The sequence below is a fragment of the Procambarus clarkii genome, chromosome 1, assembly GCF_040958095.1.
Source record: "Procambarus clarkii isolate CNS0578487 chromosome 1, FALCON_Pclarkii_2.0, whole genome shotgun sequence".
Lineage (NCBI taxonomy): Eukaryota > Metazoa > Arthropoda > Malacostraca > Decapoda > Cambaridae > Procambarus > Procambarus clarkii.
The window spans coordinates 12011403-12030167 of NC_091150.1; the positions used below are offsets into that span (position 1 = coordinate 12011403).

At 35.9% G+C, this 18765-nt stretch overlaps 1 protein-coding gene across 1 annotated transcript in view; it reads left to right on the forward strand.

Annotated features, from left to right (window-relative positions):
* Positions 1-4596: 4596 nt before the first annotated feature.
* LOC138359030 (golgin subfamily A member 6-like protein 2) overlaps positions 4597-18765 on the forward strand; it is a 55921-nt gene continuing 41752 nt past the window's right edge. The window contains exons 1-2 of the mRNA XM_069317740.1: positions 4597-5239; positions 5674-6267. Of these exons, the coding sequence (XP_069173841.1) occupies positions 4597-5239; positions 5674-6267 (1237 nt within the window). The remainder of the gene's footprint in view (positions 5240-5673; positions 6268-18765) is intronic.

An 18765-nucleotide genomic window follows, 5' to 3' on the forward strand; every position in this document is an offset into this window, starting at 1 on the left:
GTTTTTATGAATTTATTATAACTAAAAAACAATAGAAAAAAGAAAAAAGTAGCAATGGGATTAATACGAATTTTAGTTGCTATAATCCTAATTGTAATCGTTATAATAATTATTCATATACGCGGAAAACGTATCAATGTCAGTAAGGCTATCAGACATGATCCGATACCAGAGTTCTCTAATGTATATCAGGAAACATACCAATCCGTCAACAGTCAAACAACAAAAGCAACAAAATTCTCTGAACTTCCTCATGAAACAACATTACCATCCACCATCACTCCCACAATGACAACAACAGAGTCCTCTAAAGTACCTCAAAAAACATTACAATCCATACTCAGTCAAAAAACAACAACGAAGTCCTCTGAAGTACTTCAAGAAACAATATTTCCAGCCACCATCAGTTCAACAACAACAACAGAGTTCTCTGAAGTACTTCAAGAAACAATATTACCATCCACCATCAGTTCAACAACAACAACAACAGAGTCCTCTGAAGAACCTAATATAATCATCTCAAAGTTGGAATCATTATTCTCCCCGTTTATCAGAGATATAAATACCTATAAAGGTCTCGTAATTATTCCTAAACCACCAATTTCGTATAATCCTAAGAATAGAATCGAAAGTGAGAATACAGTCATTAAGCCTTTTAATAGCTTCCTTCTAAATTATAATAAAATCCACAGATATTTATATAATAATACCGTCTCATGTAATGCAAATTATGTATGGCAAAATTCTAGTTACGACAAGGGATACTATACAAAAAATCCAACTATTTTAATATTTCCTTGGAATATTCATGATTTCAAACCTAATGTTTATACAGATCAAAGTGAAATACAAGATGTTACATTACAGAACCATATAAATGCAGTACGTGCAAAATCACACAATGAAAGAAAAAAATTCTACATGGACAAATTGTGGATATCATGTACGCATGCGGCAAGTCAAGATATATTTATTCAGGGATTCTCTAAGTATGATTTTCCAATTAAAAAAAATTAATTACCACCGTTTGTGGTAATGAAACTTGAACTTCAAGATGGTAATAATGAGGTGGAATGTAAAATGGTTGCTAAGAACATTAATTCCTCAGAAACCTTTGCTAACATTAATATTAATATCAATGTGGAAGTCTTGGAAGAAGAACAAGAAACAGGAGGAAGAGCAGGAGGACTCCCTGATATGGTTCCCGATTATGAGTCCAGACACATAATAATCGAGAGAATGTAAAATTATAATTGTTGAGAATAGGATAAAAACGGTGAGGGAGAATATATGAATTTTCAAACTCTCTAGAAACTCTAGAAATAAGTTTCTGAGTGAAAGTGTATATATATTATTTCAATAACATATTTGACTTTGGTTGAATAATTACTTTTTTTAATACTTTAATTAAAAATCATATAATAAAAAAAAAGAGTATTTTAATAATATTATTAATTTTCCTAACAGTTATAGTAGTCATTCAGTCACGGAAAAAATCTACAAATACTAAAATATTATATAAAAAGGAAAACAATGACTACTCCATTAGTCATGATCTAATACCAGAATCCACTGAACTATCTCAACAATCCTCCTTCGGTCTAACAGAAACTTCTAAAGTACCTCAAGAATCATTAAAATCAGTCAGTAGAGTACCGTAAGAACCATTACAATCATCTTCCATCAGTTCAACAGAATCTTCCGAAAAACCAAAAGAAACATTAAAATCCCCCTACATTCAAATAATGAAGAAATGGCAGCAGCTCCAACAACACCTTCATCTTCTGATCAAGATTCAAACAGATTCCTCTGACCTGCCTCAAGAAACATTACAAACAGAGGACTCTGAACTGCCTCAAGAAACATTACAAACTGAGACCTCTGAACTACCTCAAGACAGCCCGTCCTCCAAACAAAGATCCAAAAGTGATTCCATGCACCCGCCAAATCCCCTGTTTATGAATGAAAAGCGGTTTACACACGACTCACAACTGTTGACGTTCGAACATATCCGGAACAAGTGTTTCACTGACGAATTTTGTTCGAATCACAACGCTATAAATGCTTCACCCACGTACAACAAATACAAATAATCGCCAACAGAACCTAAACACCTAACCTATCCTAACCTATGTCTATATATGCACAATATGCTAATATATTTTAATATTAATTTATACTTGAGAAAATTCCCGTTTTGAATGAACAGCATATTAAAATTTATGAATGCGTCTGTGGGGTCGACCGCTGGATGTAATGGACTTGAGTCGAGGACGGGTTGCTCAAGAAACATTAACAACCGAGGCCTCTGAACTGTCTCAAGAAACAATAAAAACTGAGGCCTCTGAACTGCCTCAAGAAACATTAACTACTGAGGCCTTTGAACTGCCTCAAGAAACATCACAAACTGAGGCTTCTGAACTACCGCAAGAAACATTACAAACCTAGACCTCTGAACTGCCTCAAAAAACATTGCAAACCGAGACCTCTGAACTGCCTGAAAAAAAAAATTACAAACTGAACATTACTTTCAGAGGCCTCTGAACTGCCTCAAGAAACATTACAAACTGAGGCCTCTGAACTGTCTCAAGAAACATTACATAAGGCCTCTGAACTGCCTTAAGAAACATTACAAACTGAGGCCTCTGAACTGTCTCAAGAAACATTACATAAGGCCTCTGAACTGCCTCAAGAAACATTACAAACTGAGGCCTCTGAACTGCCTTAAGAAACATTACAAACTGAGGCCTCTGAACTGCTTCAAGAAACAATAAAAACTGAGGCTTCTAAATTACCTCAAGAAACACTACAAAGTAAGGATTCTGAACTGCCTCATGAAGCATTACAATCTATCATCAGTCAAAAGTTACAATTATTCTTCAATCAAACAGAATTATATGAATTATCTCAAGAAATGTTACAATCATTCTTCAATCAAACAGAATCATATGAATTATCTCAAGAAATGTTACAATCTACCATCACTCAAACAATGCAGTCCGTCATCAGTCAAACAGAGTCCTCCTCTGAAGTATCCCCAGAAACTTTTCAGTCCATCATCACCCAAACAGTACAATCTGCCATCAGGAAATCCATTTTGAAATCATTATTTTCCCCATTTATCGAGGATATAAAAACTTGTAAAGGTCTCGTTGTTGTTCCTAAACCACCATTTTCGTATAATCCTAAGAATAGACTCGAAATTGAGAATACAGTAATAAAACCTTTTAATGACTTCCTTTCAAATTATAATCAAGCCCACCGATATTTGTATAATAAAGAATCTTTTTACATAAATAAAGTATGGCAAAATTCTGTGTATGATAAGGGGTATTATTCCAAAAACCCAATTGTTTTAATATTTCCGTGGAATAGTCCTGATTTCAAACCTGATGTTTATATTGATTCAAATGAAATAGAAGATGTCCAATTAAAGAACCATATAGAAGCAGTACATACAAAATCACAAATTGGAACGAAACCAATTTACATGAACAGACTGTGGATATCATGTTCCCATGTAGCCAGTCAGGATATATTTGTTCAAGGATTTTATAAATATGATATCCCAACGGAAGAAGAATTCAATTCATTACCGCCATTTGTGGTAATGAAACTTGAACTTCAAGAAGGTAATAATGAGGTAGAATGCAAAATAGAGGCTAAGAACGTTAATTCATTAGATACATTTACTAGCATTAAATTTAACATTAATGTGGAGGTCGAGGAAGAAAAAGAAACAGTTTTCTCTGAAGTACCTCTTGAAACATTACAAACAGATTCTTCAGAAATACCACAAGAAACATTACATTCCCCCATCAATCAAACAGGTTTCTCTGAATTCTCTCGAGAGACATTACAATCCATCATCAGTTAATCACTCATCAATCAAGCAGAGCTCTATGAAGAACTTGTAGTACCACAAGAAATATCATAATCTATCATCGATCAACATTGCAGTTAGTCATCAGTCAAATAGAGTCCTCTAAATTACCTCAAGAGGTACTACAATCCATAATCCAGCAAACATTACAATCCGTCATCAAGCAATCCATTTTAAAATTATTATTCACCCCATTTATTGAAGATATAAATACTTATAAAGGTCTCTTCATTGTTCCCAAACCACCATTTTCGTATAATCCTAAAAATATCGCCGAAACTGACAAGACATTAATACAACCCTTTAATGACTTTCTTTCAAATTATAATCAAGCCCACAAATATTTTCATAAAAAAGATTAATTTTACATAAAAAAAGTTAGGACAATTTTTAATTCTGATATGGGATATTATACAAAAAATCCAATTATTTTAATATTTCCGTGGAACATTTCTGATTTTACAACTGACATTTATACAGATCTAAGTGAAATAGAAGACAACAAATTAAAGAACAATTTTATAAAATTATATAAACAAAGAAAAATAATTGACATGAACAAGTTATGGATTTCATGTACCCATGCAACAAGTTCTCATATATATCTTCAGGGATTTTATATGAGTCAGTTTCCGATTAAAAAGAATTCCTTGCCCCCATTTGTTATTATGGAACTTGAACTCCAAGACGGTAATAATGAAGTGGAATGTAAAATGTTGGCTAAGAATATTAATTCCTCAGACACATTTGCTAGCATTAAATTTAACATTAATGTGGAAATCAGGGAACAAGAAACAGCAAAAGAATCACACAGAGGAGGACAATTACAAGATGCAGGAGAAGGAGTAGGAGGAGAATTACAAGACGCAGGAGAAGGAGTAAGAGGAGAATTACAAGACGCAGCAGGAGTAGGAGGACAATTACAAGATACTGGAGAAGGGGTAGGAGGACAATTACAAGATATTGGAGAGGGGGTAGGAGGACAATTACAAGACGGAGGAGAATTACGAGATGCAGGAGAAAGGGTAGGAGGAGAATTACAAGACGCCGGAGAAGGAGGAGGAGGAGAAGGAGAATTACAAACAAGTGAAAATGAGTCCTCTGACGTTCCTCATGTCATTAATCAAATGGAATCCATCGAACTACCTCATGAATTACTTCAAGAATTATTACAATCCTCCATCTGTCAAGCAGATTTCTCTGAGCTACCTCAGGAAACAAATGAATACGCCCAAGAAACAAAAGAATTCGTTTGTCAAACAGATTCGTCTGAACTTCGAAAATCCAAAATGAAATCTAAACTTGTAGAATCATTATTCTCGCCATTTATCGAAGACATAAAAACTTATTTTAAAGGTATCTTTATTGTTCCCAAACCACCAATTTCGTATAATCCTCAAAATACTGCCGAAACTGACAAGACACTAATTCAACCCTTTAGTAAATTCCTTAGTTATTATGATAAAATCCGCCAATACTTTACCAATGGTTATCTTGCATATTATGTACATAAACTATATAACAATTCTAATATTGATAGGGGATATTATACAAAAAATACAATTATATTAATATATCCATGGAATTTCCATAATTTCATACCTGATATTTATACAGATCTAAATGAAATTGAAGACGTCAAATTAAAGAACAATTTAGACGCATCACGTATAAAATTTCAAAAGGAAGGAAAACGATTTGACATGAACAAATTGTTGATATCATGTATCCATGTGCAAGTCAAGATATATTTAATTGTAGATTTTATATGGATAATTTCCCAATGAAAGAAAATTCACTTCCCCCATTTGTGGCTATGAAACTTGAACTCCAAGACGGTAATAATGAGGTGGAATGTAAAATGTTGGCTAAGAATATTAATTCCTCAGACACATATGTTAGCATTAAATTTAACATTAATGTGGAAGTCGAGAAAGAAGAACAAACAAAAGAATCACATGGAGAAGGAGAATTGAAAGACGTAGGAGAAGGAGTAGGAGAAGAATTACAAAACATAGGAGGAGAGGGAGAAGAATTTCAAGATGTAGGAAAAGGAGGAGGAGGAGAATTACAAGATGTAGGAGAAGGAGTGGGAGAAGAATTACAAGACGCAGGAGGAATGGGAGGGGAATTACACGACGCAGGAGAAGGAGTAGAGTTACATGACGCAGGGGAAGGAGGAGCAGAAGAATTACAGGACGATGGAGAGGGAGGAGGAGGAGAAGAATTACAAGATGCAGAAGAAGGAGTAGGAGGAGAATTACAAGACACTGGAGAAGGAGGAGGAAAAGCATTACAAGATGCAGGTGAAGGAGTAGGAGGAGAACCCCAAGCAGTAGGAGGAGGAGGAGGAGGAGAAAGAGATGAACCCCCGACCAAAAAAGGTAAAAACTTCACAAACAGTAGAAGGAGGAAGAGGAGAACCACAAACAGTTGGAGGAGGAGGAGAACCACAAACAGTTGGAGGAGGAGGAGAACCACAAACAGTTGGAGGAGGAGGAGAATCACAAACAGTTGGAGGAGGAGGAGAACCACAAACAGATGGAGGAGGAGGAGAATCACAAACAGTTGGAGGAGGAGGAGAATCACAAACAGTTGGAGGAGGAGGAGAACCACAAACAGTAGGAGGAGAAGGAGGAGGAGGAGAACCACAAACAGTAGGAGGAGAAGGAGGAGGAGGAGGAGGAGGAGAATCACCAACAGTAGGAGGAGAAATCCCCACCAAAAAGATAAAAACTGGATTCAGCTACAAGGAACAAAACGTTCCTGGACTCTATACATAATCTTGACCCTATAGGTCATCAGTAGTTATCTCTCTGATGACGCTGATACCACCTACACCCTGCTAAGTCACCTTTCCTATGTATACACACAATAAACATTTAATAAGATAAAACCAAATTCTATCTTTTTTTAGTAAGTATATAATATGTATATATATATATATATATATATATATATATATATATATATATATATATATATATATATATATATATGGGAACAAGCCTGAATGGTCCCCAGGACAATATGCAACTGAAAACTCACACCCCAGAAGTGACTCGAACCCATACTCCCAGGAGCAACGCAACTGGTATGTACAAGACGCCTTAATCCACTTGACTATCACGACCGGACATAATGAGGTGATAGCCGTGGCTATTTGAACCACCCCATCGCAGGCACTCGGATAGTAATCTTGGGCATAGCATTTTACCAAATCACCTCATTCTTTGGGGCACACGTGAGGAACACAAATGCGAACAAGCCTGAATGGTCCCCAGGACAATATGCAACTGAAAACTCACACCCCAGAAGTGACTCGAACCCATACTCCCAGGAGCAATGCAACTGGTATGTACCAGACGCCTTAATCCACTTGACCATCATGACCGGACATAATGAGGTGATAGCCGAGGCTATTTGAACCACCCCACCGCCGGCATTCGGATAGTAATCTTGGGCATAGCATTTTACCAAATCACCTCATTCTTTGGGGCACACGTGAGGAACACAAATGCGAACAAGCCTGAATGGTCCCCAGGACAATATGCAACTGAAAACTCACACCCCAGAAGTGACTCGAACCCATACTCCCAGGAGCAACACAACTGGTATGTACAAGACGCCTTAATCCACTTGACCATCACGACCGGACATAATGAGGTGATAGCCGAGGCTATTTGAACCACCCCACCGCCGGCACTCGGATAGTAATCTTGGGCATAGCATTTTACCAAATCACCTCATTCTTTGGGGCACACGTGAGGAACACAAATGCGAACAAGCCTGAATGGTCCCCAGGACAATATGCAACTGAAAACTCACACCCCAGAAGTCACTCGAACCCATACTCCCAGGAGCAACGCAACTGGTATGTACAAGACGCCTTAATCCACTTGACCATCACGACCGGACATAATGAGGTGATAGCCGAGGCTATTTGAACCACCCCACCGCCGGCACTTGGATAGTAATCTTGGGCATAGCATTTTACCAAATCACCTCATTCTTTGGGGCACACGTGAGGAACACAAATGCGAACAAGCCTGAATGGTTTGTCTCATTATGTCCGGTCGTGATGGTCAAGTGGATTAAGGCGTCTTGTACATACCAGTTGCGTAGCTCCTGGGAGTATGGGTTCGAGTCACTTCTGGGGTGTGAGTTTTCAGTTATATATATATATATATATATATATATATATATAATATATATATATATATATATATATATATAATTATAAAAATAGAATAGCATTTAGTTTTAAATATACTCTTAACCCGACCACATAATTAGATTAGATATGTGTAATTTACCTTGAATGAAAATGAAGATTCAACTAGTATACACATAACTGGACTCTCTATTTTTTTTAGGAGGTATATAATAGTAATAATAATAATAATAAAACATAATAATAGTAATAATTAATAATATTATTATTATATACTTACTAAAATAAAAAGAAATAGAGAGTTTAGTTTTACCAGGCAGCAAAGTTAAATTAGACACATGTAGTTTATTTTAAAAGTAACTGATATGATATAATCTTCATATTATCCCTCTTCTCTTACAATATGTGGAATTTGTTACAGGAGTTTCATGAACGATGGAATCAATTGTGTAAGTGGATTTCCACAAACGGATGTCAACGTGGAAGATGTACACATTTCCAAGCAATTTAATGAGTCAATCAATTCAACAGCGAATCTTCTTAATATTGGCATTTGGAGGAGGTGTAGTGGTTTATTAGACTGGTAGAATGCGACATTTTTAGTTCTTTCCAGAAAGTAGGATGGGTTTCAATCCATCTGAGAATTGTATAAAGCAGTGATCAGCAGTGAACGGGAGCCGGTCGGCCGAGCGGACAGCACGCTGGACTTGTGATCCTGTGGTCCTGGGTTCGATCCCAGGCGCCGGCGAGAAACAATGGGCAGAGTTTCTTTCACCCTATGCCCCTGTTACCTAGCAGTAAAATAGGTACCTGGGTGTTAGTCAGCTATCACGAGCTGCTTCCTGGGGGTGGAGGCCTGGTCGAGGACCTGGCCGCGGGGACACTAAAGCCCCGAAATCATCTCAAGATAACCTCAAGATACCTTCTACTCTATCTTTCTGAGGATTCTTTATCAGATAAAATAGTCGTTATCTATAAACATCTCCCAATATTAGATAAAGTTTATTCCTCTAATTTTTTGGCCCTCCCATAGGATCATTTTAATTATATTTACTCGGGGATATAAAAGACCTGGGGATTTTATATACTGTGGTATATATAACATTATAAATGTATATAAAACTAGCAATTTGTATATAAAATTAGGGAAAAATTATTAGGGGTTGGTGACACATATGATATTTTTTTTTACTTTGACATTATGTGAGGAAATAAATATATAATCAACTTTAAGATTACATGAAAAATCTTCCACATAAACAAGTTGAAGAACATGATATCAGTAAATTTTAGATTTCAGCCTAAGGTACTCTATCCTTTTGAGATTTATAGCCTAAAACCCAGTTTCATTAAAAGCTGTTTTCTCATTATATATATTTAAAAACCATTAATATGCAGTATATATCTGGGCAAACTATACCTGATTTAATAAATATAACAAATACAAACTTCTATATTTTTCCTCCATCATCCTATTCCTCAGCTTTTAATCAAAATATGACAAATATTACTGCTTGTGTGAGTATTTTAATTCAAAAATTGTATAGTGAGGCAAATGTGAAACATGCAAATTTATGTATAATAGAAAATAATAATATTAATAATAATAATAAACCACAACCAATAAATTTATATGATGTAAATTCATATGTCGAAGCAGGTTTACTAAGAAAAAATAAGCAGTCATCTAAATTTAAAGTTCAATTTACAACAGATACCAGTGAAATAAAAGCGAATTTGACTATTTAACATTTTGTTATGTCTATGTAAATTCTTGCCCATACATTTCCCATAATGCAGTAACAAATCAAAATGGTCTTCCCCTCTTTTTTTAATTATATTAACCACAATTATGGTTGCGTTACTTTTTTTTCATCGGTATGCAACATTATTTGATCCTCGATAATGACCCAGTTTTTACAATAAACTATTACAAAAAATATATCCTTCAAAATTTAAGGAATGTTTAAATGTCAAAAAGAAGAAAATTATTTAAAAGAATGTGCTTTTACTAACATGCCTTTTTCCTATGAAAGTTGGTCTTGGTGTAATAATACCCTGGACAATAATAAGGATGATTATTATTACCTCCCATTACACGACACCAAGTTTTTTTTTTCAAATAGTTACTAATTTCCTCAAATACTGCAGACAGATATATAAATCACTCGTTAATCATAATGCTTATGATGGAGGAAGATGTCTACTATGTCAACTACCTGGTCTCTTGCTCTTAGGTTATGATATCGAGAAGCAAAAGAAAGGTATAGTGTCATTTTCGTTTTTCACCTCTGATTTACCGTGCAACTGGGTTATTCCAACTTCGGTCTCTGCCTTTTCTGAAATGGTTACCAATCCAGGTGGGATTGCATCTACAATGCTCAAACCTAAAATACAACCTGTTTTTAATTCACCCCACGTGATTAATATCTTTAGACTTCCTGACAGTGGCATAGTTGTAGCTTATCATTGGTCCTCAATTCTCTTTTTACTCCTAGAATCCATATTAGTGATACCATCTTCTCAACTTAAATGTAAAGTTCTGCAGGGTAATTGGGATCCTCTTCAGTTAGTAAATGAAAAAAAGAACGAACAATATTATTGATAAAGAGGGCAGTCTAAAATCTCTCAGCTCTCGTTATATTGTACATTATTACCCCAAGTCTCATCTTAATGAAAATATATTTTCTATTGCAGTGATTTACAAAGATTCACCAAACATTAACCAACAATACGATTCCTTTCAACCCTCAGATTTCATGAAATCTCTCAGTGTATTTTTTGGGGGTATTTCTCTCTTATAACTGAGTCAAGAAAAAATATAACAATGATAAGTACCTAACAGACGGAATGCATTAGGAAGTAGAGGTAGACTCCATACACAGTTTCAAATGTAGATATGATAGAGTCCAATGGGCTCAGGAATCTACACACCAGTTTATTGACAGTTAAGAGGCGGGACCAAAGAACCTAAGCTTAATCCTCCACCCCAAGCACAACTGGTGAGTACACACACACACACACATTTGACGAAAATAACAATTTAACCAGTGTATATATATGAAACTATAATCTCAATTTGTTTTTGTTTTCTTAGTAAGTATTAATTAACAGTACTATTATTTTATTTACTAAAGTGAAAAAAGAAAGAACAAGAGTGTAGTATATATATACTGTATACAGTCACCCAGGCCACAGAGCTGGATTAGACACGTGTGGACAATTTTAGGCATCCTAGAGAATATTATTTTAGGTTAGGAGTTGTTGTTATTAATATTTTTTTCTGGACTCAGTTGTAAGAAAAAAATTCACCAGATAAGAGATTTCTTGAAATCTGAGGGTAGAAAGGAATCGTGTTGTTGGTCAATGTTTGGTGAATCTTCGGAAAACTTAAGTGTAGAAAGAAAAGTGTCAGCGTACCTAACAGATGGAATGCATTAGGCAATGATGATGAGAAGGCAGACTCCTTACGCAGTTTCAAATGTAGATATGATAGAAACCAATTGGCTCAGGAATCTATACACCAGTTCATTAGCAGTTCAGATGCGGGACCAAAGAGCCGAATCTCAATCCCCCCAAATACAACTAGGTGAGACACTATACACTATATTTCTTTTTTTTTTAGTAAATATATAATAATATTATTATTTTATTTACTTAAACAAAAAAAAGAGAATAAGAATTTTAATTTTATATATACTGTATACAGTCAACCGGGCAGCAAAGCTAGATTAGACACGTGTGGACAATTTTAGGCCTTCTAGAGAATATTAAGTTAAGAATTGTTGTCATTATTATATTTTTAACCAAGCACCTGGTTCACACAGTATGGTCTTTTTTAGCCCAATTATTAAATATATTCTCATCCATTTAATTTAATATTTGGAAAATTCCTACCTTTTTTATGGTGCTTCGAAATTCATTTGTTCTCTTTCTTTACTTTTATACTTTTATTTGTGTTAATTGTTGTGAAAATTGCCAAAGTTGCCAGAATTACCGCAAGGTAACCAGCTATGGCATGTAGTGAACCCATAACATATTTCATTTTACCATCAGTCGTTCCAACTGCAACTGATTCCATATATGGTATTTTGCTATACATATTCATAATAGATGTTATCGTAATCAACAGACATAAAATAACTAATACAATAAGTATAAAATATGTGAATATTCTATTCCCGAACATATATGTTTTTTGTATTCTTTATATAGAAACCACAAAGTTAAATTAGACCCATGTGGTTTATTTGAGAAGTTGTACCGAAGGACTAGTGTCTTCTAGTTCCATACAGAAGAACATGACGCCTTAAATATCTGATATGGTGAAAATATCTTTTGGTTTCCTTCTAAGTAACTGATATGGTAAAAGCACCATATTATCCCCCCTTCTCTTCCATTATGTGGAATTTGTTACAGGAGTTTCATAAATGATAGAATCAATTGTTTAAGGGAATTTCCACAAATGGATGTCAAGATGAAAGATACAAAGATTTCCAAGCAATAAAATAAGAGTCAATCGATTTGCTATGATGTTGGAATTTGGAGGTGTAATGGTTTATTAGACTGGTGGAATTTGTAACAATAAGGAACATTTTTAGTTCTTTCCAGTTTTTTATTTTCAGAGAATTTTATAAAGAAGTGATCATGTCTCGGTTCCCAATGTAAATATGATATAGCCCATTAGGCTCAGGAATCAGCACACCAGTTCATTGACTGTTGAGAGGTGGAACTAAAGAGCCGGAGCTCAATCCCCCCAAGCACAACTAGGTGAGTACAACTATGTGAGTGCACACACACACACACAAAGGATAATACAAAAATACACCTTTATATATGAAACTATACTCAATAATTTATTTTTTTAGTAAGTACATATTATTATTATTATTATTATTTTATAAAAAAGAAAGAATAAGAGAGTTTAGTTTTATATATACTGTAATACAGTCAACCAGGCCGCAAAGTTTAATTAGATACGTGTGGACAGTTTAAGGCATCCTAGAGAATATTAATTTAGGAGTTGCTGCTTTGACACTTTACTTTATGCACTCAAGTTTTCCAAAGATTCACCAAACATTGACAAAGAGCATGATTCCTCTCAGATTTCATGAAATCTTTATTCTAATGTATTTATCTCTTACAACTGAATCAAGAAAAAAATTAATAATGACAACTAATAAATTAGAACAATTTCTTGAAGTTCTCGTTTTATGTAATTTTTGGCATAACACAGCTGATTTTTTTGTCATCATAAGTTTTTAAAAAAATTTTTAAGGGGTTTATTATATAATATGATTCCCTAGGATGCCTAAAATTGTCCAAACGTGTCTAATCTAGCTCTGTGGTCTAGTTGACTGTATACAGTATATATAAAACTAAACTCTTATTATTTCTTTTTTGTTTTAGTAAGTAAATAAAATAATATTACTGTTATTTAATACTTACTAAAAAAAAGAAAACAAATAGAGAATATAGTTTCATATATACTGGTTGAATTTTTATTTGCATCCAATATGTGTATGTGTGTATACACTCATCTAGTTGTGCTTGGGGAAGGGGACTGAGCTTAGGCTCATAGGCCTCCGTCTCTTAACTATCAATGAACTGGTGTACAGATTCCTGTGCCCATTGGGCTCTATCATATCTACATTTAAAACTGCTTTATGGAGTCTGCCTCCACGTCATCACATTCCGTCTGTTAGGTACCCTGACACTTTTCTTTCTGCACTCAAGTTTTTCAAAGGATCGCCAAACATTGACCAACAGCAGGATTCCTTTCAACTCTGAGATTTCATGTAATTTTTTATCTGGGGTATTTCTCTCTTACAACTGAGACCAGAAAAAAAAATATAATAATGACAACAACTTATAACTTCTCCTCATAGGTCATACCCTCAGCTTGGGGACTAGCCTGGTGGCATCCCTCTGAACCTTTTCTAATTTAATTTTGTGTTGGATTAGATCTGAAACTGTGGATGGATGTGATGCCTCCACCACATCACGGCCTACATTGCATCCCATCTGTTAACTACTCTGACACTTCTTTCTAAACACGATCCATCCGACTTTATCTATATACCAAAGAGTAGAAAAATGGCGTCAACTAGAAAGAACTAAGAATGTAGCAAGCTGTTACAAAAGTCATCAGTCAAATAAACCACTACTCCTCCTCCAAATTCCAAAATTAAGAAGACTTGTAGATGTGTCAATCGAATCTCATCACTTTCGCGACTGTATTAAAAAAATGTCTATTTATGTTTATTCCAATAGACTTTTAAATTCGTCCACTAATTTAGATATAATAAAAAACAAATACTATAGTATATGTTATTCCGATAAATTCTTTTAATATTGATTATGAAACAGTAAAATTTAATAATATCCATAAACGCAAACAACAATCTCGTAAGGTTGTTTTACCTCATTTACAATATATTTTAATTTGGTACTTACACGGATCTTATTTTCCTATTGACCCGGTAAAATTTCAGCAATTAGTGAGTGTAGCTTCTTCATTAGTATTTAGAATTAATACAGTAAAGGTAAATGGAAGAATGCCATCCTTTGAAACTTGTATAACATCCATGCTGACATCCATTTTTGGTCATTCACTACCCCAATTGATCCCATCATTTATCAATCTCATATCCCAAATATTGTAATAGAATGGGATGATATGAAGATTTAACCATATCAATTACTAGAAGGGAAGAACCAGATTTTATTTTCACCACACATATTTAAGGCATTTGTTATAGATGTTAATCATATTGTTATACAAGACGAGGCAGGAACTACAAGACAGTAGTTATGGTATCTTCATCCAAAACAACTAAAATTATCAGGAAAAATTCTACCCATGATGAGAAATTCTTCAGAGGAATAATTAAAGACAAAGTGAAGAAAGTTGTGGACATGCTCATCAATGTCTATGGAAAAGGTGGTAAAGGGGAGAATTTATAATATCTTCAGTTTAGAGGAGTATTGGAAAAAGTATCGACTATTCCTCTAACACCAACAACACAATTTCTTTCAATCCTCAGATTTCCTAAAATTTCTTATCAGGGGTATTTCTCTCCTATAACCGAGTAGAGAAAAAATGTTATAATGACAACAACTCCTAACTTAATATTCTCTAGTATGCCTAAAATTGGTCACACTTGTCTAATCTAGCTTTGTGGTCTGCATAACTGTATACAGTATATATAAACTAGAACTCTTATTCTTTTTTTACTAAGTCAATAAAATAATATTATTATTTAATAATTACTAAAAAAAAAATAGAGAGTATAGTTACATTATGTATACTAGTTGAAATTTTATTTACATCCAATGAGTGTGTACTCACCTATTTGTGCTTGCTGGGGTTGAGCCTTGGCTCTTTGGTCTCGCCTCTCAACTGTCAATCAACTGGTGTACAGATTCCTGGGCCTACTGGGCTTTATCATATCTACATTTTAAACTGCGTTGGGAGTAAGCCTCCACCACATCTTTGCCTAATGCATTCTATTTACTAACTACTCTGACACTGAAAAAGTTTTTTCTAATGTCTCTGTGGCTCATCTAAATCTCTTATCTGGGATATCTCTCTCTTTCTCTCTTACAACTGAGTCAAGAAAAAATACAATAATGACAACTCATTACTTAACTAAATATTCTCTAGGATGCCTAAGATTGGCCACACGTGTCTAATCTAGGTTTGTGGCCTGCATAACTGTATACAGTATATATAAAACTAAACTCTTATTCGTTCTTTGTATTTTTTATCAAGTAAATAATATAATAATATTATTATTTAATACTTACAAAAAAAAGAAATAGAGAGTATAGTTACACATATACTGGTTGAAATTTTATTTTCATATTATGTGTGTGTGTGTGTGTGTGGTTGTGCTTGGGGACGATTTAGCATAGGCTCTTTGGCCCCGTGCAAATTCCTCAGCCTAATGGAATCAATCATATCTACATTTGAAACTGTGTATGGAGTCTGCCTCAATCTCATCACTGCATAAAGTATTCCGTCTGTTAGGTACTCTGGCACTTTTCTTTCTACACTCAAGCTTTCCAAAGCCTCACCTAACATTTACCAAAAAAACGATTCCTTTCAACTCTCAGATTTTATGAAATCTCTTATCTGGAGTATTTCTCTCTCTCTCTCTCTCTCTCTCTCTCTCTCTCTCTCTCTCTCTCTCTCTCTCTCTCTCTCTCTCTCTCTCTCTCTCTCTCTCTCGCTCTTACACCTGAGTTAAGAAAAAATATAATAATGACAATAAATCATAACTTAACATTTTCTAAGATGTCTAAAATTGGCCATATGTGTCTAGTGTAGCTTTGTGGCTTGCAAAAATGTGGGTTCTCACCTAGTTGTGCTTGGGGAGGATTGAGCTTAGACTCTTTAGCTCTGTGCAAATTTTTGAGCCTTATTGGGCTCTATCATATCTACATTTGAAACTGAGTATGGAATCTGCTTCCACCACATCACTGCCTAGTACGTTCCATCTGTTAACTATTTATATATTTTTTCTATACTCACTGAGGGTTGAAACGAATCGTTTTGTTGGTCAATGTTTGGTGAGGCTTTGGAAAACTTTAGTGTAGAAAGAAAAATGTCAGAGTACCTAACATACGGAATATTTTACGCACTGACGAGGTGGAGGCAAACTCCATACACAGTTTCATATGTAGATATGATAGAGCCCATTAGGCTCAGGAATTTGTACGGGGCCAAGGAGCCTATGCTAAATCGTCCCCAAGCACAAATACACACACACACACACACACACACACACACACACACACACACACACACACACACACACACACACACACACTCAGTCTTCACTCTGAGCGACTCCGACATAAGAGAAATCGGTTTTGAGGACCCAGAAGGAATGAGCGACCACAGTGTACTGGTGTTTGAGTACTTGATTGAAGAAGGGTTATTGAACTCGAGGAGGGATACAGAAACCAAAAGGTTAGCATACCGAAAGGGAAACTATGAGGGGATAAGAAAATTCCTAACAGATATAGCATGGGAAACAGAGCTCAGGGGAAAGACGGCCCAAGATATGATGGATTACATCACGCAGAAGTGCAAGGACGCAGCAAACAAGTTTGTCCCAGTCCAAAAGGAAAACAGAGAAATGAAGATGAGAAACCCATGGTTTAATCAGAGATGTAGGCTAGCTAAGCAGCAAAGTAAAAGGGCATGGAGAAACTATAGGAATAACAGGACACTGGAGAGCAGAGAAAGATACCAGAATGCCAGGAATGAATATGTCAGGATGAGAAGAGAGGCAGAAAGACAATACGAAAATGACATCGCAAGCAAGGCAAAGACTCAGCCTAAATTGTTGCATAGCCACATTAGGAGAAAAACAACAGTAAAGGAACAGGTTATGAGATTAAGGATAGGGGCGGAAGGATTCACTACAAATGACAAGGAAGTGTGTGAGGAATTGAATAAGAAATTCCAGGAGGTCTTCACCTTAGAGCAAGGAGAAATTCCAGAGGTAAGTGAGGGAATAGCTAACCAGGAACCACTGGAAGAGTTTGAGATTACCAGTGAGGAAGTAAGGAAGTGTTTACTAGAGTTGGACGTGACAAAGGCTATAGGCCCAGATGGAATCTCCCCTTGGGTTCTAAAGGAAGGAGCAAGAGAACTGTGCCTACCACTCTCCATAGTGTATAACAAACCACTGGCAACAGGGGAACTGCCAGATATTTGGAAAGCAGCTAACGTAGTCCCGATATACAAGAAAGGGGATAGACAGGAGGCACTGAACTACAGGCCAGTGTCCCTAACCTGCATACCATGCAAGCTGATGGAGAAGATTGTGCGAAAAAAACTAGTGGAGCATCTGGAGCGAAGGAACTTTGTAACACAGCATCAACATGGGTTCAGGGATGGCAGGTCCTGCCTCACAGGGTTACTTGAATTCTACGACCAGGCAACAAAAATAAGGCAAGAAAGAGAAGGGTTGGCAGACTGCATATTTTTGGATTGTCAGAAAGCCTTTGATACAGTGCCACACAAGAGGCTAGTGCGAAAGTTGGAGATGCAGGCTGGAAGTGAGAGGGAAGGTACTCCGGTACCTAAGCAACAGGAGACAACGAGTCTGTGTGAGGGGTGAGGTCTCAGATTGGCGAGACGTCACAAGTGGAGTCCCGCAGGGGTCAGTCCTTGGACCTATACTGTTTCTGGTATATGTAAATGATCTCTCAGAGGGTGTAGAATCGTTCCTCTCAATGTTTGCCGACGATGCAAAAAATTATGAGGAGGATTGAAACAGAGGACGATAGTAGGAGGCTACAAGATGACCTGGATAGACTGAGTGAATGGTCCAACAAATGGCTGTTGAAGTTCAACCCGAGTAAATGCAAAGTAATGAAACTAGGCAGTGGAAACTGGAGGCCAGACACAGGATACAGAATAGGAGATGAAGTACTTAATGAAACAGAGAGAAAGATCTAGGAGTTGATATCACACCAAGCCTGTCTCCTGAAGCCCACATAAAGAGAATAACGTCCTGCGGCATATGCTAGGCTGGCTAACATCAGAACGGCGTTCAGGAACCTGTGTAAGGAATCATTCAGAATCTTGTACACCACATATGTAAGACCAATCCTGGAGTATGCGGCCCCAGCATGGAGCCCGTACCTTGTCAAGCACAAGACGAAGCTGGAAAAAGTCCAAAGGTATGCT